This window comes from Camelina sativa, chromosome 19 (assembly GCF_030686135.1).
Source record: "Camelina sativa cultivar CO46 ecotype springtype chromosome 19, ASM3068613v1".
Classification (NCBI taxonomy): domain Eukaryota; kingdom Viridiplantae; phylum Streptophyta; class Magnoliopsida; order Brassicales; family Brassicaceae; genus Camelina; species Camelina sativa.
The window spans coordinates 3,189,717-3,208,804 of NC_141898.1; the positions used below are offsets into that span (position 1 = coordinate 3,189,717).

Consider the following 19,088-nt stretch of genomic DNA (forward strand, 5'->3'; position numbering starts at 1 on the left):
AGTTCAAATGGATCAAGAACAACATCAACAACTAACTTAATTGAGCAACAACATATCAATAAGCCTACATCTTCTCACAGTTTAGATTTTACAAGTATAAAAGCCATAGAAGAAGAAGGATACTACGGTTTATAGATCTTACATTTACACCACAACACAAGACACCTTTTCAAAACCAAACTAGTCACTACTTCTTGCCTTGTTCAATAGCACATTCCTGTGGAACCACCGCCATTGACCGCCTAACACGGCATATCTTCCAGAGATACAAAGCCAACATTGCCCCTAAGGATCCACAAGCTGCACCCAAAACCAAAGCACCAAGCATTTTCCATATACACTCACTAATCCCTCGACCCTCTTTCTCCTCCGTGGAAACTTCATTCGGTTCAAGTGGCTCTGAATGCCTTATTACAAAGCTCCATGAATGGAGAAAATGTGCCTTGGAAGAGTTCGCATTGGCAGAGGCTTATGACTTGACCATCTTCCCATAACTTGGCCAAGTCTACCAAGAAAGAGAAGAACGGATCAAACAGCTTTATCGAACTAGGTTTTCTGAATCGAACCATCATTCTCTTAGAACTTGCCTCGTAATCAATCATACAGCTCACAGTCCCTCCATTGTTCATCATTAAGTCACCAACAAACGAAAGGTTTCTGATATTAGAAGGTTCAGGACTACCAATTAGGATTCTTGCACAGTTTCCACTCTTGGAGATATCAAACTCAAAAGCGACAACTGTCTCGTTCTTTGCATAGTGTGATAGAAACCCTAAAGCAGAGGAACTGTTATCCCTCTTACCAAACAGACTAATAAGATGGAAACTAGTTGGAACCACCAGAAAGAAAAGCCAAGACAACATCACCAATCTCACTGGACACGGAAGAAACCGAGAAGTGAGTCGAGAAAGATCTCTAATTCCTCTCGTCCCACGCTTCCACTCACTGAGTCAGTCAGCTGAATCGAAGAACTGTCATTGACCAGCTTCGAGTCTCGGAACAAAGCAACACTCTTGTCAAAGCTCGGGGATTTTACAAACCCATTGAGAGAAAACGTGGAATTCACGTCTGCAGACATGGTTCCATGCATAAGAAGAACAAAAAGGATAAGGTTTTGAACATCGCCATAGCTTAAAAACTTGAACTCTCTGATTTATTTAAATGGCTACAGAGATTAGCTCGTATATCTCTATCTTACTTCTCCCCTTCTAAATGCAAATTAGTAATATATTTTAAGTTGTGTGTTCTTGTTTTATGTGAAAGAGGAAGACGTTATAAAGCTAATAAATTGACCCAAAAGTAGATATCAAAGCAGAGATGTTGATTCGTTCTCTCTCTGTCTTAGTGAGTTAGTGGGTGTAGCCCAATTTTCTAAGGTAGACATTTCATAAAAAAAGAAAGAAAGAAGAGTATTAGGTTTGAGTAGGTTGAGAAAGAAAGACAAAATAGTAGTTGAAATATTAGCTTTTCTCTAAATAGTAGTTGAAATATTAGCAACTTGCTTTGGAAACTAAAAGATTCGGGGAATGCAACTTTTACAAACATAAAATGCATTAGTTTGAAAACTTGATATAAGACACTTCATGAATGACGTTGCAAACTTTAGGCACTAGAGTCGAGAAGGAAGAAGAAGAAGAAATGGGAAGAGGTTCTGTTATTCTCCTTCAATAGTATGTTACAGAGACTCTAAAATACATAAAAGAGTATTCCAGTAAACTAACAAATCATAATATTTACACGATCTATCATCTAATTCAGTCACTCTAATACACTGATAGACCGGGTCAGTCAGCTGATACATCCTCTAAACTCCATCAAGAACTTCATCAATCCCCTGGAGGATCTGAGAGGCTACATTCTCATCTTCTGCTACAATATAGCAGCACACATCTCTGAGGTCTCTATCAGGCCACTGCTAGGATTTGCTATATGAATTACACTGTTTTCTGATCCATTCTCAGATGTGCTGTGTTCTATAGATCCTTTTATTCCCATTTTCAGTAACGCGCCCAAAAGTGGTTCCTGAGCCACTGTGCCCCAATACCTTAATGGCCGAGCCTTCCCTGAACTTTCTTCTTGCTCCAACCCTGTAAATAATTTGTGTTTCCCATCATCTTCCATCAGAAGCTCACCTTTTAATCTTTCAATACCAAAGTTTTCACGTTGTCTCAGTTTTCTCCAGCTCCAGTACTGTCGTAATCTCTACGCTTAGATTGTCTGCAATTCTTGGCACAACAAGCGTCTGGTTCTCAGAAAAATTCAGGATTGAGTTTATCTTCATCTCAGTAAGATTGATCCTCTGACTGACAGCATCAGGGACCTATTCATAAAATGGTATCAGATAGATGAATATAAACAGATGCACGATGGAAAGATTTCTAAACTAAGTGGACGAGAATCGTTACCAAAACAATCTTTGGCTGCAAAACGGAAAGAAGTGTTGGGAGCTTTTGCAATCTGAGTAATGGTTCATGGTTGACAAGCAAATTTCAGATTACACATTTGGCCTGTGGACTACATGAGAACAAGCTCAACGTTTTAGCTGCTATGTTTTTTTTTTTTTTAAACTAATAATTTGGGAGATAGTGAGAAATTGCTGGTCGCTAAATAACGATAAGGCATATCACTCAAGGTAGGTATGCCCTTGCACAGGAACCCATGCTAATTCCTATTTTGTGCAGGCACAACTCAGATTCCTTAATTCAAGAAGACAGAACAAAAAACAACTACGAAGCACCAGAATGAAATGTAATTTTAATCATACAGCAAGGCAAACCTTACCTTATTCCAGAAAGAAATGAACATTGGAGAACTTTCATCGCTACTGGTCTAAAAGGGAGAAGTGCTAAACCTGAACTAATTCCATCCTGCAATACATTTCTAATCAGATAGATTGACAGAGATTCACACTGGATCATCTGATGGAGCTAGGAAAGAGAGAAAGATATAAAAACCTCAAGAACAAGCGATGGTTTTGGATCTCCACGCCAACGCTGAAGAAGTTGGACTGAAGGGCCAAGCCGCAAACTACAGTGAGGAGCAAATACAATGCATGGTTCTTGCCAACTCGTTCTGTTCGTATAACTTAAAAAAAAAATTAGTGAATGTTGTAATATACTTCTTGAAATGGAATCACCCCACCCCAAGATTTAGGTTGCAGATTCTATGCGAGGTATTTTACTGAACTAAGCAATGATTTAAGGGGAACAGAGATGATACTTTCAATTATAAACGAGGGTGGCTATGTGTTTGCAAACTATGCATTCACGCAAAATAACTCATCAAGTAGTGATTGCAGAGATAAAACTATGAACCCCTTCTTACATTAAGTTGGGTGAGTGAATGACAGGAGACAAATGGATCTTCTTGTCTTTAATGAATTTAAGATGGCCAAATAATGGTTCTCCTGAAATTAACTGCGATTTCAATCAAAATATCATTTGATTCATTTTCTCAAATAAAAAATTCAGTGATTATTAACCAAGAAAATTGGCAGAAGTATACCTTCTCCTGTCGATATGCTCGCACAGCCACTCGGGTATGGTGTTTGCGTATGACAATAGCTCTTCTGCCACGGAAGATATTACAAAGATTGGAACCTAAGCAAATCCAGACTAGAGTGATTTAGTCAGACAGAGCTAAAGAATAATTTCAAGTGAAATCACCTTTTTCGGTGCTTCATAATTTTAAGAGAAGTAAAACTATAGAATAATAAGAAAGAGAAATCCAACCTTCAGAGACGAGGATTCAATATAATCTGACATTAGCTCTAGGAGCTGCAGAAATATCCCAACACGAGTAATCGTTATCAAGGTTGAGCCACCAGCATCAGCAGATTCTGTAGCACATGAACAAACAAAAGCTAGTTTCTCCATCTCTTATAAGCTGTCTTCTGTGTTTAGTAATGAAGCAGCCAAGTCTTCATCCTTATTGTCACTACTAAAAAAGTATAACAGTAAAGAAGAAAGATCCTCGACTTTAAGTCCCAAACAAACATCCTAATAAATGTAAGATAAAGTCATATGTGAGAGTTACCTGATTGTTGATAAATAATTATTATCCGGGTTGGGAGATAATACAACCATTCTCAGTAACTTCTGCAGAAGACTGGAGGCATGAGATATCTGAGTAAACCATCACATCGGTTCCTTTGAGACCATGGAAATCAAAACTTAAGTGAAACTAAGATGGAGTTTGACACATAACTTAGACTTCCATTAGGTCCGTTGAACAACCAATTGCAAGCCCCAATATCTAGACCAGAAATTAGGGCCTTGATGATCAAGGTCCCATTATAACAAACTTCTTCAGCAAACTTTACAACTTGAACCTTGTTCATGCAACTCTCTATATCATCTAAACTGTGGAAAAGATTGGACATAAAGTAAAGAAGAAATCAAAAACATGAAAACTTGAAGAGCTGGTAACTAATGACGGGGCAACAGATAGTTAGACAAGCCAATAATAATAGTTACCTGTACAGACGCATCCAACTGCCCAGATCATCACCACTCTCACCGAAGACAACTTTTTTAAGCAAGGGCTGGTACCTCTTGACTATCTAAATCTTGTATCCATCCAGGATAAATTGAGTCCCCGGGTCCATAAAAACATCTGAATTCCTTATGCATCGAGACAAGATCTTCCATCATGAGCTGTCCAATTTTGGCTGTTGCTTCAGTCATATAGATCTACATCTTAGCGGTAACAACTCAGCACAATGCACACCCCAAGCAAACAAAATCATTCACAATAGGACCTGAAGACACAAAAATCCAGGGTTCTGGGTAAGGAATGGCAATCCGAGCAATCCCATAGGGTTGGAGATGAGAACTATATCAATTAAAGAAGCCTCCCACAAATGCAAGGCTTTCACAGATTTGTACCACGGTTCTGCGCACACCAAATCAGCAGGAGTTAGCTGTCTCTCCAGTTTCTGCTTCTTCTGAATCGGATTCTGAGCATCCAGAGACACATCAGATGATGGATATTCAGAAGCTTCAAAACCCACATCATGTGGAACAGGTGAGAAGATTTTGATCGCTGAAAGGTCCAAAGGGTGTTGAAAACAGAGCAAAAGATTGAACAAAACCGTGTCTTTGTTCTTATTTCATAGGGCTTTAAATAGCCAAACTCAAACAACAACTGCACCTCCTTATCATACGGAGGATTTTCTACAATTAAGAAACATGGGAGAACAATTCAACTACCACGACTCCTACAAGCTAGGAGTTTATTCGAACAATAAAAGACTTGTCAAATAACACTAACAAATTCCTTCCCTAAACTGTTTTGCTGTAAGCAAGAACAGTTTACCTTGGCACTTCAACAAGTCCAAGCATCTCCCTCAACTTCACAAACGTCTCCAGCTTCAGTGGTTTGGTCATGATATCTGCCAGCTGATCTCGAGTACCACAGTGTACCAATTCCACCTTTCCTTCTCCAACTAACTCCCTTAAGTAGTGAAAACGAACTTCAATGTGCTTGCTGCGTCCATGATGAACTGGATTCTTAGAGAGCTGGATAGTTGAACTGTTATCACATTTGATTGTGATACATTCTTCATGATCCTGACCGATATCCCCAAGTACTCTTGCCATCCAAACTCCTTGAGTTGCACATGAGACTGCAGCTATGTATTCAGCTTCTGTTGTTGATAATGCAACGATCGATTGCTTCTTTGAACTCCATGAGACTGCTCCCCCAGCCATTAAAAACACAAAACCTGAAGTACTTTTCCGATCATCTAAATCTCCAGCATAATCACTGTCTGTATAAGCTTGAAACCCTGAGTTTCCTCCACGCTTGTACATAATCCCAAGTTCTGCAGTGTTCTTCACATACCTTAAGACACGTTTGACCACCTGAAAGTGAACCTCTGTAGGGTTTTCCATGTAGCGACTTGCAAGACATACCACATACATCAAATCAGGTCGCGTGACGGTGAGGTACATCAAGCCTCCTATCATCCGCTTGTACATGGTAGTGTCAACAGCAGCTCCACCCCCTTTCTTTAAAATTTTTGCTCCTGGAACAATAGGATTGTTCACTCCATTGCTCATACTCATCTCAAACCTCTCTAGAACTTCATTAGCAAACTTCCTTTGGCAGATATATATCCCTTCTTCTCTCTGTAGTATCTCAACACCTAAGAAGTATCTCATCTTCCCAAGGTCTGTCATATCGAAATTTCTCTTCATCGATTCCTTGAACTCGTCGATCAGCTTCTCACAATTTCCTGTAAATATCAGATCATCCACATACAAGCTGACAATGAGAATCTGACCTTGCTTCTCTGCCTTAACGAACAATGTGTGCTCTGATTCACTCTTCTCAAATCCTTCCCTAAGAAAGTAACTCTCTATCTTGCTAAACCAAGCACGTGGAGCTTGTTTTAGCCCATAAAGAGCTTTCTTTAGCTTGTAAACCTGACCTTCACTTCCTTTCTTCACAAACCCTTGTGGTTGATCAACGTACACTGTTTCTTGCAGCTCCCCATGTAAAAACGCACTCTTCACGTCAAGTTGATAGACACTCCAATTCTGATATGCTGCAGTTGCAATGATGACTCGGATAGTATCCCACCTCGCAACTGGTGCGAATACTTCGTTGTAGTCAACCCCAAATCTTTGAGCATAACCTTTGGCAACCAACCTTGCTTTATATTTGTCTAACTCTCCATGCTCATCATACTTTGTTTTAAAAACCCATTTAACACCAATAATATTAGTACCTTCAGGTTGATCAACTAGCTCCCAGGTCTGGTTCTTCTCGATTGATTCTATCTCTGCCCTCATAGCTTCTCTCCAAACACCATACGCCACAGCTTCCTCATATGTTGCAGGATCTCCAACTGCAGTAACTACTTGCAGTGCCATCGTATCACTGATGCAGTGCGCAACAACATCTTCATCAGAGGATTCTCCACATTCATAATCCTGTAGATAAGTAGGACGTCTCTTCTCACGTTTGGAGCTTGTAGCTACCTCTGCTGCAGTTTCCTCTCCTACTCTGGAGCTTGTTGCAGCCACTACTTCTGGTTGTGCTACCTCGTTTTCAGTCACCTCAGGATCTTCTTGTAAGAATTCTTCCTCCCCGAACACATGATTTTCATCATTCTCCCAAGCAAGCACTTCTGAGGTGATATTAACACCATCGGCAACACCATCGGCATTGTTCCTTCCCCAATCCCAATTCTTTGTTTCTTCAAACACGACGTCTCTGCTCACCATGATTTTCTTAGAAATGGGATTGTACCTACGATAAGCTTTTGACTCTTCACTAACTCCAAGGAAGATACACTTGCAGCTCTTGTCATCTAGCTTAGTTCTCTTTGCTTCTGGTATATGAACATGCCCAATGCACCCAAAAACCTTGAAATGTTTCACATTTGGTTTAACACCACTCCATGCTTCTTCTGGTGTTTGATTCTCCAAGGATGTAGTGGGACTGCGATTGAGCACATACGTGATCCATTTAACCCCTTCAGCCCAGAAATCTTTCGGCATTCTCCTCTCTGTAAGTGTACTGCGCACCAGATTCATGATTGTTTGATTTCTCCTCTCTGCTACAACATGAAGAATTCTTGTATAAGGATTGCAAGATTTTTCTCTTGAAGTTGTCCAATGCTCAGAAGATTGCTGCTCAATTCTGGGACGTAGTAGACATCTTGAACAATTTGAATCATCCCACTCACTCTGATCTTTATGTTGCCTTTTCCTTGCACCACCATTCGAGCATCATTTCCCAGTTTCACCGAGTGACGAAAACTCTCATCCATCTCAAAGAACCACTTCTTGTTTCCAGTCATGTGGTTGCTGCATCCGCTATCCAAGAACCACAAATCCTCTATTTTCGAGCCTTGTAGCTCCACATGTGCCATCAGTAGAAGCTCTTCTTCTTCGTCAAATTCCACATAATTTGCATGCTTCTCTGCTCCGGGACATTCAAACTGGAAATGTCCTAACTTGTGGCATTTGTAACACTCCACCAAAGCTTTGTTAAAGCCTTGTCTCCCTCGACCTCTGCCACGTCCTCTGAATGATCCTCTTCTTCCTCTTCCCCGTGTTCCACTCCACTCACCGAACTCCGAGGTCACCTTTAGGACTTGATCGCTACTACTGGATCCTCTGGCATGTTTCACAATGTTCTATTCGTGACACAGAAGTGAGCTTTGCAAAGCATCCACTGAAAGACTCGCTATGTCTTTAGACTCTTCAATCGAACATACAATGTATGTAAACTTCTCTGAGAGTGTTCTTAGGATCTTCTCAACAATCTTGTGATCTTGCATATCCTCTCCAAGGTTCCTCATGTTAGTTGAGACAGGCAACACCCTTGAGAAATATTCTGTGATATTCTCAGTTTCTTTCATCTCCAAAACTTCAAACTCTCTTCTCAGACGCTGAAGTTGAGCTCTCTTCACACGATCATTCCCCTGATATTTTGTCTTCAGAGAATCCCACAGTTGCTTCGAGGTATCCTTCTGAATAATAGTCTTCAGAATGGATTTGTCGATGGCTTGAAACAGATAGTTCTTCACCTTCAGATATGTTAGCTTCTTCTCCGCCAATTCTTCTCTCTGTGCTCCAGTCAGAATGTCTCCTCGGCCTGGCTCAACGTAGCCTCGGTCGATCAAATCCCACCATTGCTTGGATCTGATGAGATTCTCCATCAACATGCTCCAATGTTCGAAATCTCCGTCAAACTTGGGTATCGCCAACATGCTTTGCCCATCGCCTGACATCTCTCACTCTTTCTTTTGTATCTCTCTTTCTCTCTCGCAATTGCTCTCACCAGGTTTGCTCTGATACCAATTTGTTGAAAACAGAGCAAAAGATTGAACAAAACCGTGTCTTTGTTCTTATTTCATAGGGCTTTAAATAGCCAAACTCAAACAACAACTGCACCTCCTTATCATACAGAGGATTTTCTACAACTAAGAAACATGGGAGAACAATTCAACTACCACGACTCCTACAAGCTAGGAGTTTATTCGAACAATAAAAGACTTGGTCAAATAACACTAACAAAGGGCAGTCAATCAAGATTCTGAAACCACATAGATTCAGCATATGACAAAGGAGGATTGTGAAAGCCATCTCCTTTACTCAGACATGTCTGCAAAAAAAACCACAAAGCTTTCATATTTAGCCACTACCTCACACGAAATATATATAGACTTACATTAACACTTATACATCAGAGCAAGAGAAACTCACCAATTCCATGGCGGTGTAAACGATATTAGAATCTGTTCAAATTCAGAGCTTTTACATACAACGCAAGCTCAAAACAGCTCTAATAATGCCGCATCATAGAAGATTTTCAGAAGAAAAAAATATAAACTTGTCTAGAGAGGATAAAGTTGAGAGATTGAAGTACGGCGGAGGTTTATGCAAGGCGGCGACGGAGGTTGTCGAGGACGAAGCGGCGGTTTTAATTCGAAACTGGTTTAAATTTGGTTCGGTTCGGTTTGATTAGTTTATGACTTCATTTTAGTAGAAAGAAAAAAACCGGTTTAGGTTCTCAGGTTCGGTTCAATGCGGTTTCGTTGTTCTGATATATGCTGAAATATTACCACCGGAGAGAGACGGCGAGCTTTTATATATTTGTTTGCTCCACCTCCGATGAATTCAGCTAGAGACGTTAGCGATGGAAAGACTCACCGTGGAGCGGCTCGAGCTTTTGCCGATAAATGGAAAACTCATAACCAATCGTTCCCTCCATGGTCATGGGTTCCTCTGATCAATCGAACTCTACACCTTTCAAATCAGGTTAAAACAAACAACCATCTCCATAATTCAACCTTGTTTGATCCCTTCGTCTTGTTGTGTTATTTAGCAGGAGGAAGGTTACTTGTCGCTCGAGAATATCCTCATTCTCAGCTCAGCTCACTTGAGGTACTTATTTGTAATCTTCTTCTTTTCTATGTGAATAGGAGAGGATGAATCTTTTAATGTAGCTGCTGAGTGCTCGGAAAAAGAAGAATCAGTTGATCACACAATCTTGGTACATTAACCTTTCAAGCAAATTTCTCATTGTCAACATCTTTGAAGCAGAATTGTGGAATCACTGAGATTGGTCTTTTCTTGTTTCCTGCTAGGTTCTGAACCAAGAAAAGGAAGCACATTACTATGATTTTCATATAGTTTATAGTGCATCATACAAGGTTCATGTGCTATATTTTCGAGGATACTCCAGCGGTATATAACCTTCTAGGACCTTTTTTGTGGTTGGTTCTTCAGTTTAGTTTGAAAATCATCTTTGTTATCACATAGGTGGACAACCTCTATCTTTGGATGTCATTGAAAAGGATCTCTGCCCTCATGCTCTGTTAGTCTTTTGCTTCAATCTAAGTGGACATTTATAACACAGGAGGTATCTATCCTCTCGAAATCAAAATCAATAGTAATTATTACTAACAATGTCCGTTTTATGTGTATGATTTGGTTATACGGTATTGAAGAATCTCTATGCAACAATCAATCGCAGGAGCATCCATATTTGAACAGGCCATGGTTCAAGCTAGGATTGGATCAAGCTGCTTTCCCAAAGTAGCATCTCTTCTGGATGTCAGATGCCAGTTGACTTGTACTTGGTTTCATGGTTCTCTGTTGTTTGGGCAGGTGGTTGGTCTTAGGATCCCTCTTGAGATGCTGAATCAGTAGCCATCTTCTGTTATCAAACTATAGAATGTAATTAGATGCCAACAGCAAAGACTCTCGTGACTCTGGTTTCCTCTGCTCTTGTTGGGTTTTTACATCTCTACTGCCATTTAGGCTTTCTGGCATTGATACTGATGAATCAATAACTGTCAAAAATTTGGGTTTTACAGAGGAGGAGGATAATGAGTTGAAATGATGAGTCTCTCAGGTTCCCAAGTCCCATGGCTTTATTTTGATTAGCCAATGTAATTTTTGTCAATAAATACATTTCAATCTTGTCTTTCCTTTTGTTTGTTTAGGAGAATGAAAAATAGAACATTGGATTAAGAGAATCTGATGATGAGCTTTTATGAACTGTCTTGTTTATTCTGCAAAAGGGGTTGGTGGAAAGTATATATTTCTCTTAACACTTTGGATACGATTATTGATGTTAGTGGAGAGATGGTTGGAATGTTCTTCCATCTCCTTTAAGATCAAAGCTCCCTCTCTCGGCGAAGCTCTGCACTCAGCTCCCTAATCTTTACATCTTTCTCCTCCTGAAAAGTTTCGTTTTATGCAAAGGTTTCCAACAAGAAAGTCGAATTAAAAGAAAAGAAAAATCTAGTTGAGAAGGCCCAACAAAAGCCCACAAATGAATTTACGCAATAATAATAAAAAAGGTATAATATATATCGTCTTGGTAAACCTAAATCGTTAACAAGAAAGAAGAAAAAAAAATATATATATATATATGGATTTCACCGTGATTTCGAGGTTTGGGGCTGAACATCACGAGATGTTATGCCGTGAGGTGAACGATTACTGGCGTCGACTGGATGAATCCGATGTATGTGTAATCCTTTCTATCTTTTTTAGATTTTTTTATTTAATTTTAGAATCTGTTTGTTGGAGTTGAAGATATTCGTTTCGTCCTTTAGCTAGGGTTGTCGCACAGAATTAAAACCCTAGAGCTGTTGTGTTGCTAAGTGAGTATTTTGTTTTGTTTTGTTTTTTTTCCCCTAATTAGCGTTTCGATGTCGAGGGAATCGAAGCACCACTAGGGGCCATTCCACTGATAGCCTACGACTGTCAACGGCGGTGTCCCGTCTTGGTCAAACGTTATGCTAGTGCGGGGCTTCATCGTTACAATATGTTGGAGGTAATTTAAGAAGAACTTGTCTCCCACATCATATACATCTCTTCTTGCTTGGTGTGTTGATATATCAACTTCCAGCAGCATGCTTGTCGTATATATATATATATATATATATATATATATATATATATACGAATGATCACATTCAACTTCTTCTTCTTTCCCAGGGGACAAACTTCAAGCTCGGGGCCGTTACGAAATATAACAAGTTGCAGAATTTTGTGTCCCCTTACTACATCACTTTGCTTGCACAAGATTCGGTTAGCGGTTCGCATCAAACTTTTCAGGTTCTTGTTGATGAACAACGTGTGGGCAGGTTGGACATAATCGTTGAAATTGCTAGACCTAGAGGTAAATCCAAACATCAATTGTTCGCTTTTCACTATAAAAAAAATCTCACTCTTGCTGATTAATATTGTTATATATAGGTGTTGATTAATATTGTTGCTTGTTGCATATATATAGGTATGACCACCAAGGAACCCCACATACCTAGTTTTTCAGTGGCTGATGAATTGCCTCAGTGGCCGGATTCTTTCAGTGATACAAACCGATTTTACCTGGTAAGATTAACAACATCAGTTTTTGTTTTGTTCTGATCTTGATCGTTGATATGTTTTTTTAATTGGTTTTTTTTTTTTTTTTCCATTTAGATGAAGCAATCGGAGTTTCTAAACAATGATTGGATTTATCTGTATTTGGAACTTGTACTCTGTAAAATTGAGAGGGTCGGTATCTCAGATGTAAGTCTTGTTTTTTTTTCTCCATATCAATGGCATACCATGAGTGAGTGGAACTGTTGGTTATAATATAATCATTAACTTGTGGAAAACTTTTGCTGTTGCTGCAGAGCGATCTGTCCAAGCTGAAGATTGTGAAAGCCGTGATAGAAACCAAGGAAGATATGCTGCCGCCAGATGAGATACTCAACGCCAAAACTGCAGTGGTCTACATTACTTTTAAGGGCATGGCCAAGGCTCAGGTTGCTGGTGAGCATGATGAACGTAAAGCTATAGTTAGAAGAATCCTCAATGAGGATACAGGACGATTGTCTCTCATGGGTCACTTGATTGGAGAGAATCCATACATAGACATTGACCCTGTTACTTTTTTCAACTCTCCCGCACATACAGACGCTGTGCGTCGTGCTCCGGAGCTGCTGCTGCCGCCGTATATGCTGCCTGCTGCCGCCGTATATGGGTCACGTATATGCTGCCGCCGTATATGCGTTAACTTTCAAATATGGGTTAAACTAAGCAGTTATATTTTGTGTGTTTTCTGGATTTTTCAAATATGTGTAAGCCATGAAACGTAAAAGTGCAGCTTGATTCTGCGCTCAATAAAATAATTTAAAAATATTGAATTTTCTGATTACTTTACAATTCAATGTACATTAAAAACTGAATTTTATGTTTACTTTTTCTTTAACAAAATACTCCGTAATGTTTTTGAATATTGATTTTTGGGTACATTATAAAATGCAGACTTGTTGTCAAAAAAAAAATAAAAAAATGTAGACTTTTAAGTGTGCACAATCTTGTACAGAAGGAACAACTAATGTAAAAAACATATCTTTTAATAGAAGTCAGAAACCAAAAATCCAAATATTTATAAATATATCTCCATGAAGCTTTTTTTTTTGTCAAACAATTGCTTCTACTTTAACACTTCACCTGCATATAGTATCTTTGTTAATCAAACATCACTCGATACTCACTATAAATGTTTCATTCAATTTATGCCTGACTAAAAACTTATGAAAGATGTGACTTTCTAGTAAAATAGTTCCAAAAAAAATTGACAAGGAGAGACAGAAAAAAGAGGGAAATTGGCAGAACACTTTCCAGGTAAATGGAGAGCTAGGGTCCGGTTAACGCCAACGATGGGTGGTCCCTTGGCAAGAACACGTAGACAAGGTTGACCAAGTGTCTTGATGGCAGCGCAACATAGCTCGTTCGGACGCAATGTGCTAAACGGAGCCAGTGATGGTCTACAAGGCACTAGCTGAATCAAAGCCGACAAAATTGTTCGACCACATGGGTGTCCCAGAGTCTCTCTCACCAGACCTGATTGGACAAAAACCATAAGTAGCATCACTGTAAAAACCTGAAACCTTTTCATTACAATCATCTCTTTTTAGTTTTGACAATATGTCTTAAAAAATCGAGGCTCATAAATCATATTACAACTTGTACACACATATATATAATAGTAGCTAGGAGAGCGCAAAAGAGAATGGTCGCATGTGTAACCTAATGGAGTTGGATTAGATGGATCATGATATTTGGGGTTTGTTTGTTTGTAAACTTACATTTTCTATGCGGTTAGTTAAAAAAAAGATTACTTTCATATTCATAACAAGTAAAGTAATTGACGTCTTGTCTCACTTTTCACCTTTTCCTTTTTAAACAGAAGAAATACAAAATGTCAAAGTCTAAAACTTTTGATTAATACGCTTGTCAATCTTATAGTAGAAAATGTCAAATTCTGATTAGAATATTGTAATCAGAAGTTGATACTATTCTATGCAATTAGTCTCACTTTTCACTTGTCTCATACGTATTAGAGTTTAATATGTTTATTGTTAAATTCAATTTTCCTAGAAATTGAGTTATACATTAAAAAAAGATGATGTATCAGTAACGTATAACCTATTAATTTTTATGCTTGAAGAATTGTCAAAATTCTACGAAACAAATGATACACTCTAGCTAGTATATGCACATCCAAGTTATTTTTATATGACATTTATTCGGCTAAATACAGGATTATGTTTTATTTATATCTGTGCTTACATGACAAAGAACAAAACAGAACAAATGACAAAACTCAAAAATAAACAATAATAAACATTCATCACCTCAATAATATCATCACTTGAACCAAATCTTAGCCATTCAATCAACATCCTTTTTTCCAAACCAACCAGAGACATTGTTGTTGTTTCCTTCTGACTTCCGGTCACAAACTCTCTCGGGTTCTGTCCTCTTGCGCAATCAGAGAAAGCAATGCAGTAACAACACTGGAATGGGGAGAGGAAAAGAATGATGATGAGATCTGAATTTGAATCATGCCTAAGATTTGAGATCAAAAACAACAGTAACATGTATCTTCAAGAATTTGATGAGATCATCTATCTTTCTCTCTGGTATTAGTATAACAACAGTTCTTAAACTCCGGCTAAACAATGTCTCTCCCAAGAGTTTCATCTATATGATACAATGGCAACATAGAAGACTGAACCTGCAAGAGTACCATTAAAAAAACACAATCAGTTTCACTTTTCCATTATATCCAATGAATCTAATCAATGCAACACTGTCAAAAAAACATCTTTACAGAATCTTCTCATGTGTAAACTGAATCTGTCACAATTCAAGCAATTGCAATACTTAGTCCTACAGCTAAATACCATAAACTCATATCTACAAAACCATACAAGAAGAGACAAAGGTGGTACTCAAGAAATTTCAATCGGAACAAAGTCTCAAGATTTCATACCTTGTTATCATTACGAACAGCAACACAGTCTCTAGGTGTCTCAAACAAAGCCAAAGAGTATTGCTTGCGAACAACACCAACATCAAAGAATATGAGACCAGAGCTAGGCACGTCAACACGGATTCCTTTAACCGGAAACCACAAGAACAGCTCCTGCGCCTTGATTCCAGATAAATCCGATATTTGAGCGTAACCTATCGTACCGGAGATACTCGCGTTGTAATGCAGCTCGGTCTCGTACTTAGCCTGACATGACTGATTCAAATAAACAGAGAAGCGTCCTGTTTCGCCGTTAACGCTAAACCCTTTTACTCCTTTCGGAAATATCCCCAGAGGCAATCCGTTCGCTAGAAGGATCTCGTCTATAGACTCGTTCTCTGCGATCACGGCGGAGATCGAGATCCCGGCGGCGAGAACGAGACAAAGCAGAGCGATTTGGATGATACGAAGCATAGTGTCGGGGATGGTTTCGTTTCGTCTCGTCTCGTCAGATCTCGTTGCTGGGCTGCTACGAAGAAGTTGAATTAATGGGTTTAAGCGAGGAAGAAGAAGACGACATTTTTATGACAGCTTGAAACAGAGTGGATCAAAATTATTGAAGGCGGAATTTGGAATGGGAAGAGCAGTGATCCTCTGTTTCTCGGTAGAAAAAACCAATGAATGAGTGCCACGTACTCACCAATTTTAGTTTTATGTGTGGGTGTTTTCGTTAAGCCATGTTCTATAAACACTTAACTGAGTTATTGTGAAAAGTAGGTGGACCGGACCACATGGGATCATATAAGAGAGAGTGAGAGGCATGGGTTTATTAGAGTTGGATCGAGAGATACGCAAAGTTATATAAGATGAGAAGAGCCTACACGGCGCACACAAGTTGAACCAAAGCCGACAAATTTGTACGACCACATGGCTGTCCCATCTGACTCGGACCAAAATCACTGTAAGAAACCTGAGATTCTTTTTTTCATTACAGTTTTTTTTTTTTTTTTTTTCGCTAGTTTTAAAAATCTTGTTAACAATTATTAGTAGGCGAATAACGAGAATGATTGCATGAGTTTGATTAGATGGATCGTGGAACTTAGGCATATTGTTTGTAGGGTCACATTTTCTATGCAATTAGTAGAATATCTGGATCCGGGAAATTTAATAAAATAGATCACTCTAGTCTCGTTTTATCTTTTAACATATCAAGTCATGGGTCTTTTGTCACCATGATGTCTCATCGAGACTGGAGTTAATGGTCTGGTGGCTTTAGTTCCTCCATGTTATTCTTACCTGTCTGACTAGGTTCGAGACTATGTAATGTGTGTAACCATGCACTAGAAGACGAAAAGTAAAACTAAAAAAAAAATCTCACAATCTTAAAAACCAAGTACCAGTCTTTTAATATTTAAGCACTTGGACAAGTTTGAAAGTCTCTCCTGAGTGGGCATATTTTGGCATTACTGTTTCATTGATCTACTGAATCTTTAGGACAGCGACTTCCGAAGCCAACTGGAGACAGACTTCCACTTCAGGCCAGGTCTTTAGAATGACGACGAAAACCTATAATTGCCAACAGTTGTTGATTTGACTGTAAAACTTAGATTCATTTACCTAAAATAAAGCAGGCCAGATATCCGGCGGTGAAAGGGAAATGATTGCAAATTGCCAATTTTGAATTTTTTTTATAACATTGCATTTGGCTAAATATATAGGATTTTATTATATCTTGTACTTTAGACACATGACACAAAAATACAACACAAACCAAACCATTCATCACCTCACAAGTAATCATCACTTGAACCAAATCTGAGGCCATCTCTTGAGCATCTTTACAAAACCACAGGATTCTCTCCTCTGGTTTCAGTCCCCGGGGCAATCTAAGAATGAAACACAGAAAACAAAACTGGAATGGGGAGGGAAAGAATGAAAGAAATTTGCCTAAGATTTGAGACCAAAACAATTTTGATGAGAGCATCATCTATCTTCCTTTCTCTCTGGTATTGATTGGTATAACAACAAATTCCTCAATACTTGTGCTAAATAACGTTTCTCCCAAGATTTTGATCTACATGATACAATGGCAACATAAGAGACTGAACCTGCGTAAAAAGCCATTAAGGACAACACATTAGCTCATTTTATCCATTGTATCTGATCAATATAACACCCTTTCCAAAAACCATCTTTCCTAGCACTAACAGTTTGGTTCACCGATCATAAAACTCAACCGATCATGACTCTGGAAAAGGGAATCTCAAAAGCTTCAGATTAGGATGAATGAGATAAGCCAAACAAACTTTAAAAAAAAAAAAAAAAAAGGATTCTCCTTTGAAGACGATATCATTGTCTTTATTCACCCTAACACTAAACTAAACACAACTAAGCAAACCCGAATAATCTCTATGTTAATATTATCTCAATTCAAGCAATAACAAACATATGATTCAGTTAGAAATCTAAAAACTCATCAATCCGCAAACACAAAATTCCCATGATTTCTCCATTACCTTGTTAACCGCAACACAATCTCTAGGTGTCTCAAAAAGAGACAAAGAGTATTGCTTGCGAACGACACCAACGTCAAAGTATATAAGACCAGAGCTCGGGACGTCGACTCGGATTCCTTTAACCGGAAACCACAAGAAGAGCTCCTGCGCCGAGATTCCAGATAAATCCGAGATTTGAGATGAACCGATCGTCCCGGTTATATTAGCGTCGTAATGCAGCTCAGTCTCGTATTTAGCATCGCACGCCTGATCCAAATAAACCGAGAAGCGTCCCGTTGCGGCGTCGTAGTTGAATTCTTTGACGCCTTTCGGGAATATCCCCTGCGGCAAACCATTCGCCTGGAGGATCTCGTATATAGACTCGTTCTCTGAAATCGCCGCAGAGATCGAGATCCCGGCGACGGCGAGAACCAGACAAAGAAGAAACGCGATTTGAACAATACGAATCATCGTCGCCTTGACCAACGCCGAATTCAGATCTCTCTATATCTCTCGCGCAGGGCTCGTTAATAGGAAATTGAATAAATGGGTTTAAGCAAGGAGGAAGAAGAAGAAGAAGAAGAAGACGACATTTCTGGTGACAGCTTGAAACAGAGTGGATCGTAAATTTTTATCAAAATTATTCAAGGCGGAATTTTGGAATGGGAGCAGTAATCTTCTGCTTCTCATTCCATACATGGAATCAACCAATGAATGCTTTCCACGTGCCTTGTAACCACCCCTATTGCACTGGTATTTCTTTTTTTTTTTTTTTTTTTTTTTAAGTTTTCGCTAGTTAACGCCTCGGTTCTATAATTTCTAAACGCGTTATTGGAATAAGTAGGTGGACCGGACCGTATCACATGGGACACCGAGTGGATCTGGCCGGAGGAAGATGCGGCTATCCGAATGTAAATAGTATTACTCCTACTAAAATAGAGCTTTTTGTGTCTTGAATGCCTCATCATATTAAACACATTGTGAAATCAATGTTTATTTCTCAAGGCTATTGAATCATCAATCATCCTAAACGTTCGTTTCTTTCAACTCATGGACATATGTACTAGACTGACTGATGACGGAGACGGTACCCATTCTTTATTATTACTTGGCCAATGATTAATGGCGGGTATGACCTGTATTGCAAATTCACGTTTCTTTTGTGATATAGTAAGTTGTTAGAGATAGATTAATTTGAATTGGTTGCACGCTACCGTTCTTATAGTTATCGATAGAATGCAAAGCTTATTCCATCACGTGGCATAGTCATTGTTTGACATAAGTTAAGCAATTTGAACCGGGTTCGACCGA

General features: G+C 39.0%; 5 protein-coding genes and 3 pseudogenes across 8 annotated transcripts; 2 read left to right on the forward strand and 6 right to left on the reverse strand.

Moving 5' to 3' along the window:
- Positions 1-8: 8 nt before the first annotated feature.
- On the reverse strand, positions 9-1,152 carry LOC104764462 (uncharacterized; annotated as a pseudogene).
- Positions 1,153-1,639: 487 nt separating this feature from the next.
- LOC104764463 (uncharacterized) lies at positions 1,640-5,022 on the reverse strand (annotated as a pseudogene). The gene is made up of 10 exons (XR_015591206.1): positions 4,887-5,022; positions 4,476-4,759; positions 4,036-4,361; positions 3,732-3,939; positions 3,505-3,599; positions 3,325-3,416; positions 2,955-3,072; positions 2,782-2,867; positions 2,406-2,457; positions 1,640-2,320 (listed from the first exon to the last, which is right to left on the reverse strand). The product of XR_015591206.1 is annotated as an uncharacterized LOC104764463 (transcript).
- A 3,127-nt stretch (positions 5,023-8,149) lies between these two features.
- On the reverse strand, positions 8,150-8,746 carry LOC147920093 (uncharacterized). Its single transcript, XM_087502251.1, has one exon. It carries the CDS (start codon positions 8,744-8,746, stop codon positions 8,150-8,152), a length of 597 nt encoding a protein of 198 aa, XP_087358377.1.
- Positions 8,747-9,176: 430 nt separating this feature from the next.
- LOC104764464 (ubiquitin-like-conjugating enzyme ATG10) lies at positions 9,177-10,806 on the forward strand (annotated as a pseudogene). The gene is made up of 5 exons (XR_015591207.1): positions 9,177-9,776; positions 9,941-10,011; positions 10,106-10,205; positions 10,281-10,380; positions 10,495-10,806. The product of XR_015591207.1 is annotated as a ubiquitin-like-conjugating enzyme ATG10 (transcript).
- A 559-nt stretch (positions 10,807-11,365) lies between these two features.
- Positions 11,366-13,176, forward strand: LOC104764465 (UPF0725 protein At1g02770-like). The gene is made up of 6 exons (XM_010488001.3): positions 11,366-11,493; positions 11,674-11,805; positions 11,970-12,153; positions 12,268-12,365; positions 12,456-12,545; positions 12,653-13,176. Exons 1-6 carry the CDS (start codon positions 11,398-11,400, stop codon positions 13,115-13,117), a joined length of 1,065 nt encoding a protein of 354 aa, XP_010486303.1. The 5' UTR covers positions 11,366-11,397; the 3' UTR covers positions 13,118-13,176.
- Positions 13,177-13,360: 184 nt separating this feature from the next.
- Positions 13,361-14,037, reverse strand: LOC104764467 (uncharacterized). The gene has a single exon (XM_010488002.2). The coding sequence runs from the start codon at positions 13,930-13,932 to the stop codon at positions 13,576-13,578; it is 357 nt and encodes a 118-aa protein (XP_010486304.1). The 5' UTR covers positions 13,933-14,037; the 3' UTR covers positions 13,361-13,575.
- A 484-nt stretch (positions 14,038-14,521) lies between these two features.
- Positions 14,522-16,113, reverse strand: LOC104764468 (uncharacterized). Its single transcript, XM_010488003.3, has 2 exons — positions 15,304-16,113; positions 14,522-15,045 (listed from the first exon to the last, which is right to left on the reverse strand). Exons 1-2 carry the CDS (start codon positions 15,754-15,756, stop codon positions 14,983-14,985), a joined length of 516 nt encoding a protein of 171 aa, XP_010486305.1. The 5' UTR covers positions 15,757-16,113; the 3' UTR covers positions 14,522-14,982.
- Positions 16,114-16,983: 870 nt separating this feature from the next.
- LOC104764469 (uncharacterized protein At5g01610) lies at positions 16,984-18,738 on the reverse strand. 2 transcript variants are annotated; one of them, XM_010488004.3, is made up of 2 exons: positions 17,799-18,738; positions 16,984-17,390 (listed from the first exon to the last, which is right to left on the reverse strand). In XM_010488004.3, the coding sequence occupies exons 1-2, from the start codon at positions 18,246-18,248 to the stop codon at positions 17,328-17,330; spliced, it is 513 nt and encodes a 170-aa protein (XP_010486306.1). In that variant the 5' UTR covers positions 18,249-18,738; the 3' UTR covers positions 16,984-17,327. The 2 variants fall into 2 exon arrangements, with proteins under 2 accessions (XP_010486306.1, XP_010486308.1); XM_010488006.3 differs by having other exon boundaries at positions 16,984-17,384; positions 17,799-18,402.
- Between the last annotated feature and the right edge of the window lie 350 nt (positions 18,739-19,088).

Bases quoted from the DNA above. Each gene is read 5' to 3' on its own strand.
- LOC104764467 (XM_010488002.2), bottom strand. From the start codon at position 13,932: ATGATTGTAATGAAAAGGTTTCAGGTTTTTACAGTGATGCTACTTATG.
- LOC104764465 (XM_010488001.3), top strand. From the start codon at position 11,398: ATGGATTTCACCGTGATTTCGAGGTTTGGGGCTGAACATCACGAGATG. The intron at 11,806-11,969 runs GTAATTTAAGAA...CTTCTTTCCCAG, and splicing joins ATCGTTACAATATGTTGGAG to GGGACAAACTTCAAGCTCGG. The intron at 12,366-12,455 runs GTAAGATTAACA...TTTTCCATTTAG, and splicing joins ATACAAACCGATTTTACCTG to ATGAAGCAATCGGAGTTTCT.
- LOC147920093 (XM_087502251.1), bottom strand. From the start codon at position 8,746: ATGTCAGGCGATGGGCAAAGCATGTTGGCGATACCCAAGTTTGACGGA.
- LOC104764469 (XM_010488004.3), bottom strand. From the start codon at position 18,248: ATGATTCGTATTGTTCAAATCGCGTTTCTTCTTTGTCTGGTTCTCGCC. The intron at 17,391-17,798 runs GTAATGGAGAAA...CTTTTTACGCAG, and splicing joins ATTGTGTTGCGGTTAACAAG to GTTCAGTCTCTTATGTTGCC.
- LOC104764468 (XM_010488003.3), bottom strand. From the start codon at position 15,756: ATGCTTCGTATCATCCAAATCGCTCTGCTTTGTCTCGTTCTCGCCGCC. The intron at 15,046-15,303 runs GTATGAAATCTT...GTACTCTTGCAG, and splicing joins CTGTTCGTAATGATAACAAG to GTTCAGTCTTCTATGTTGCC.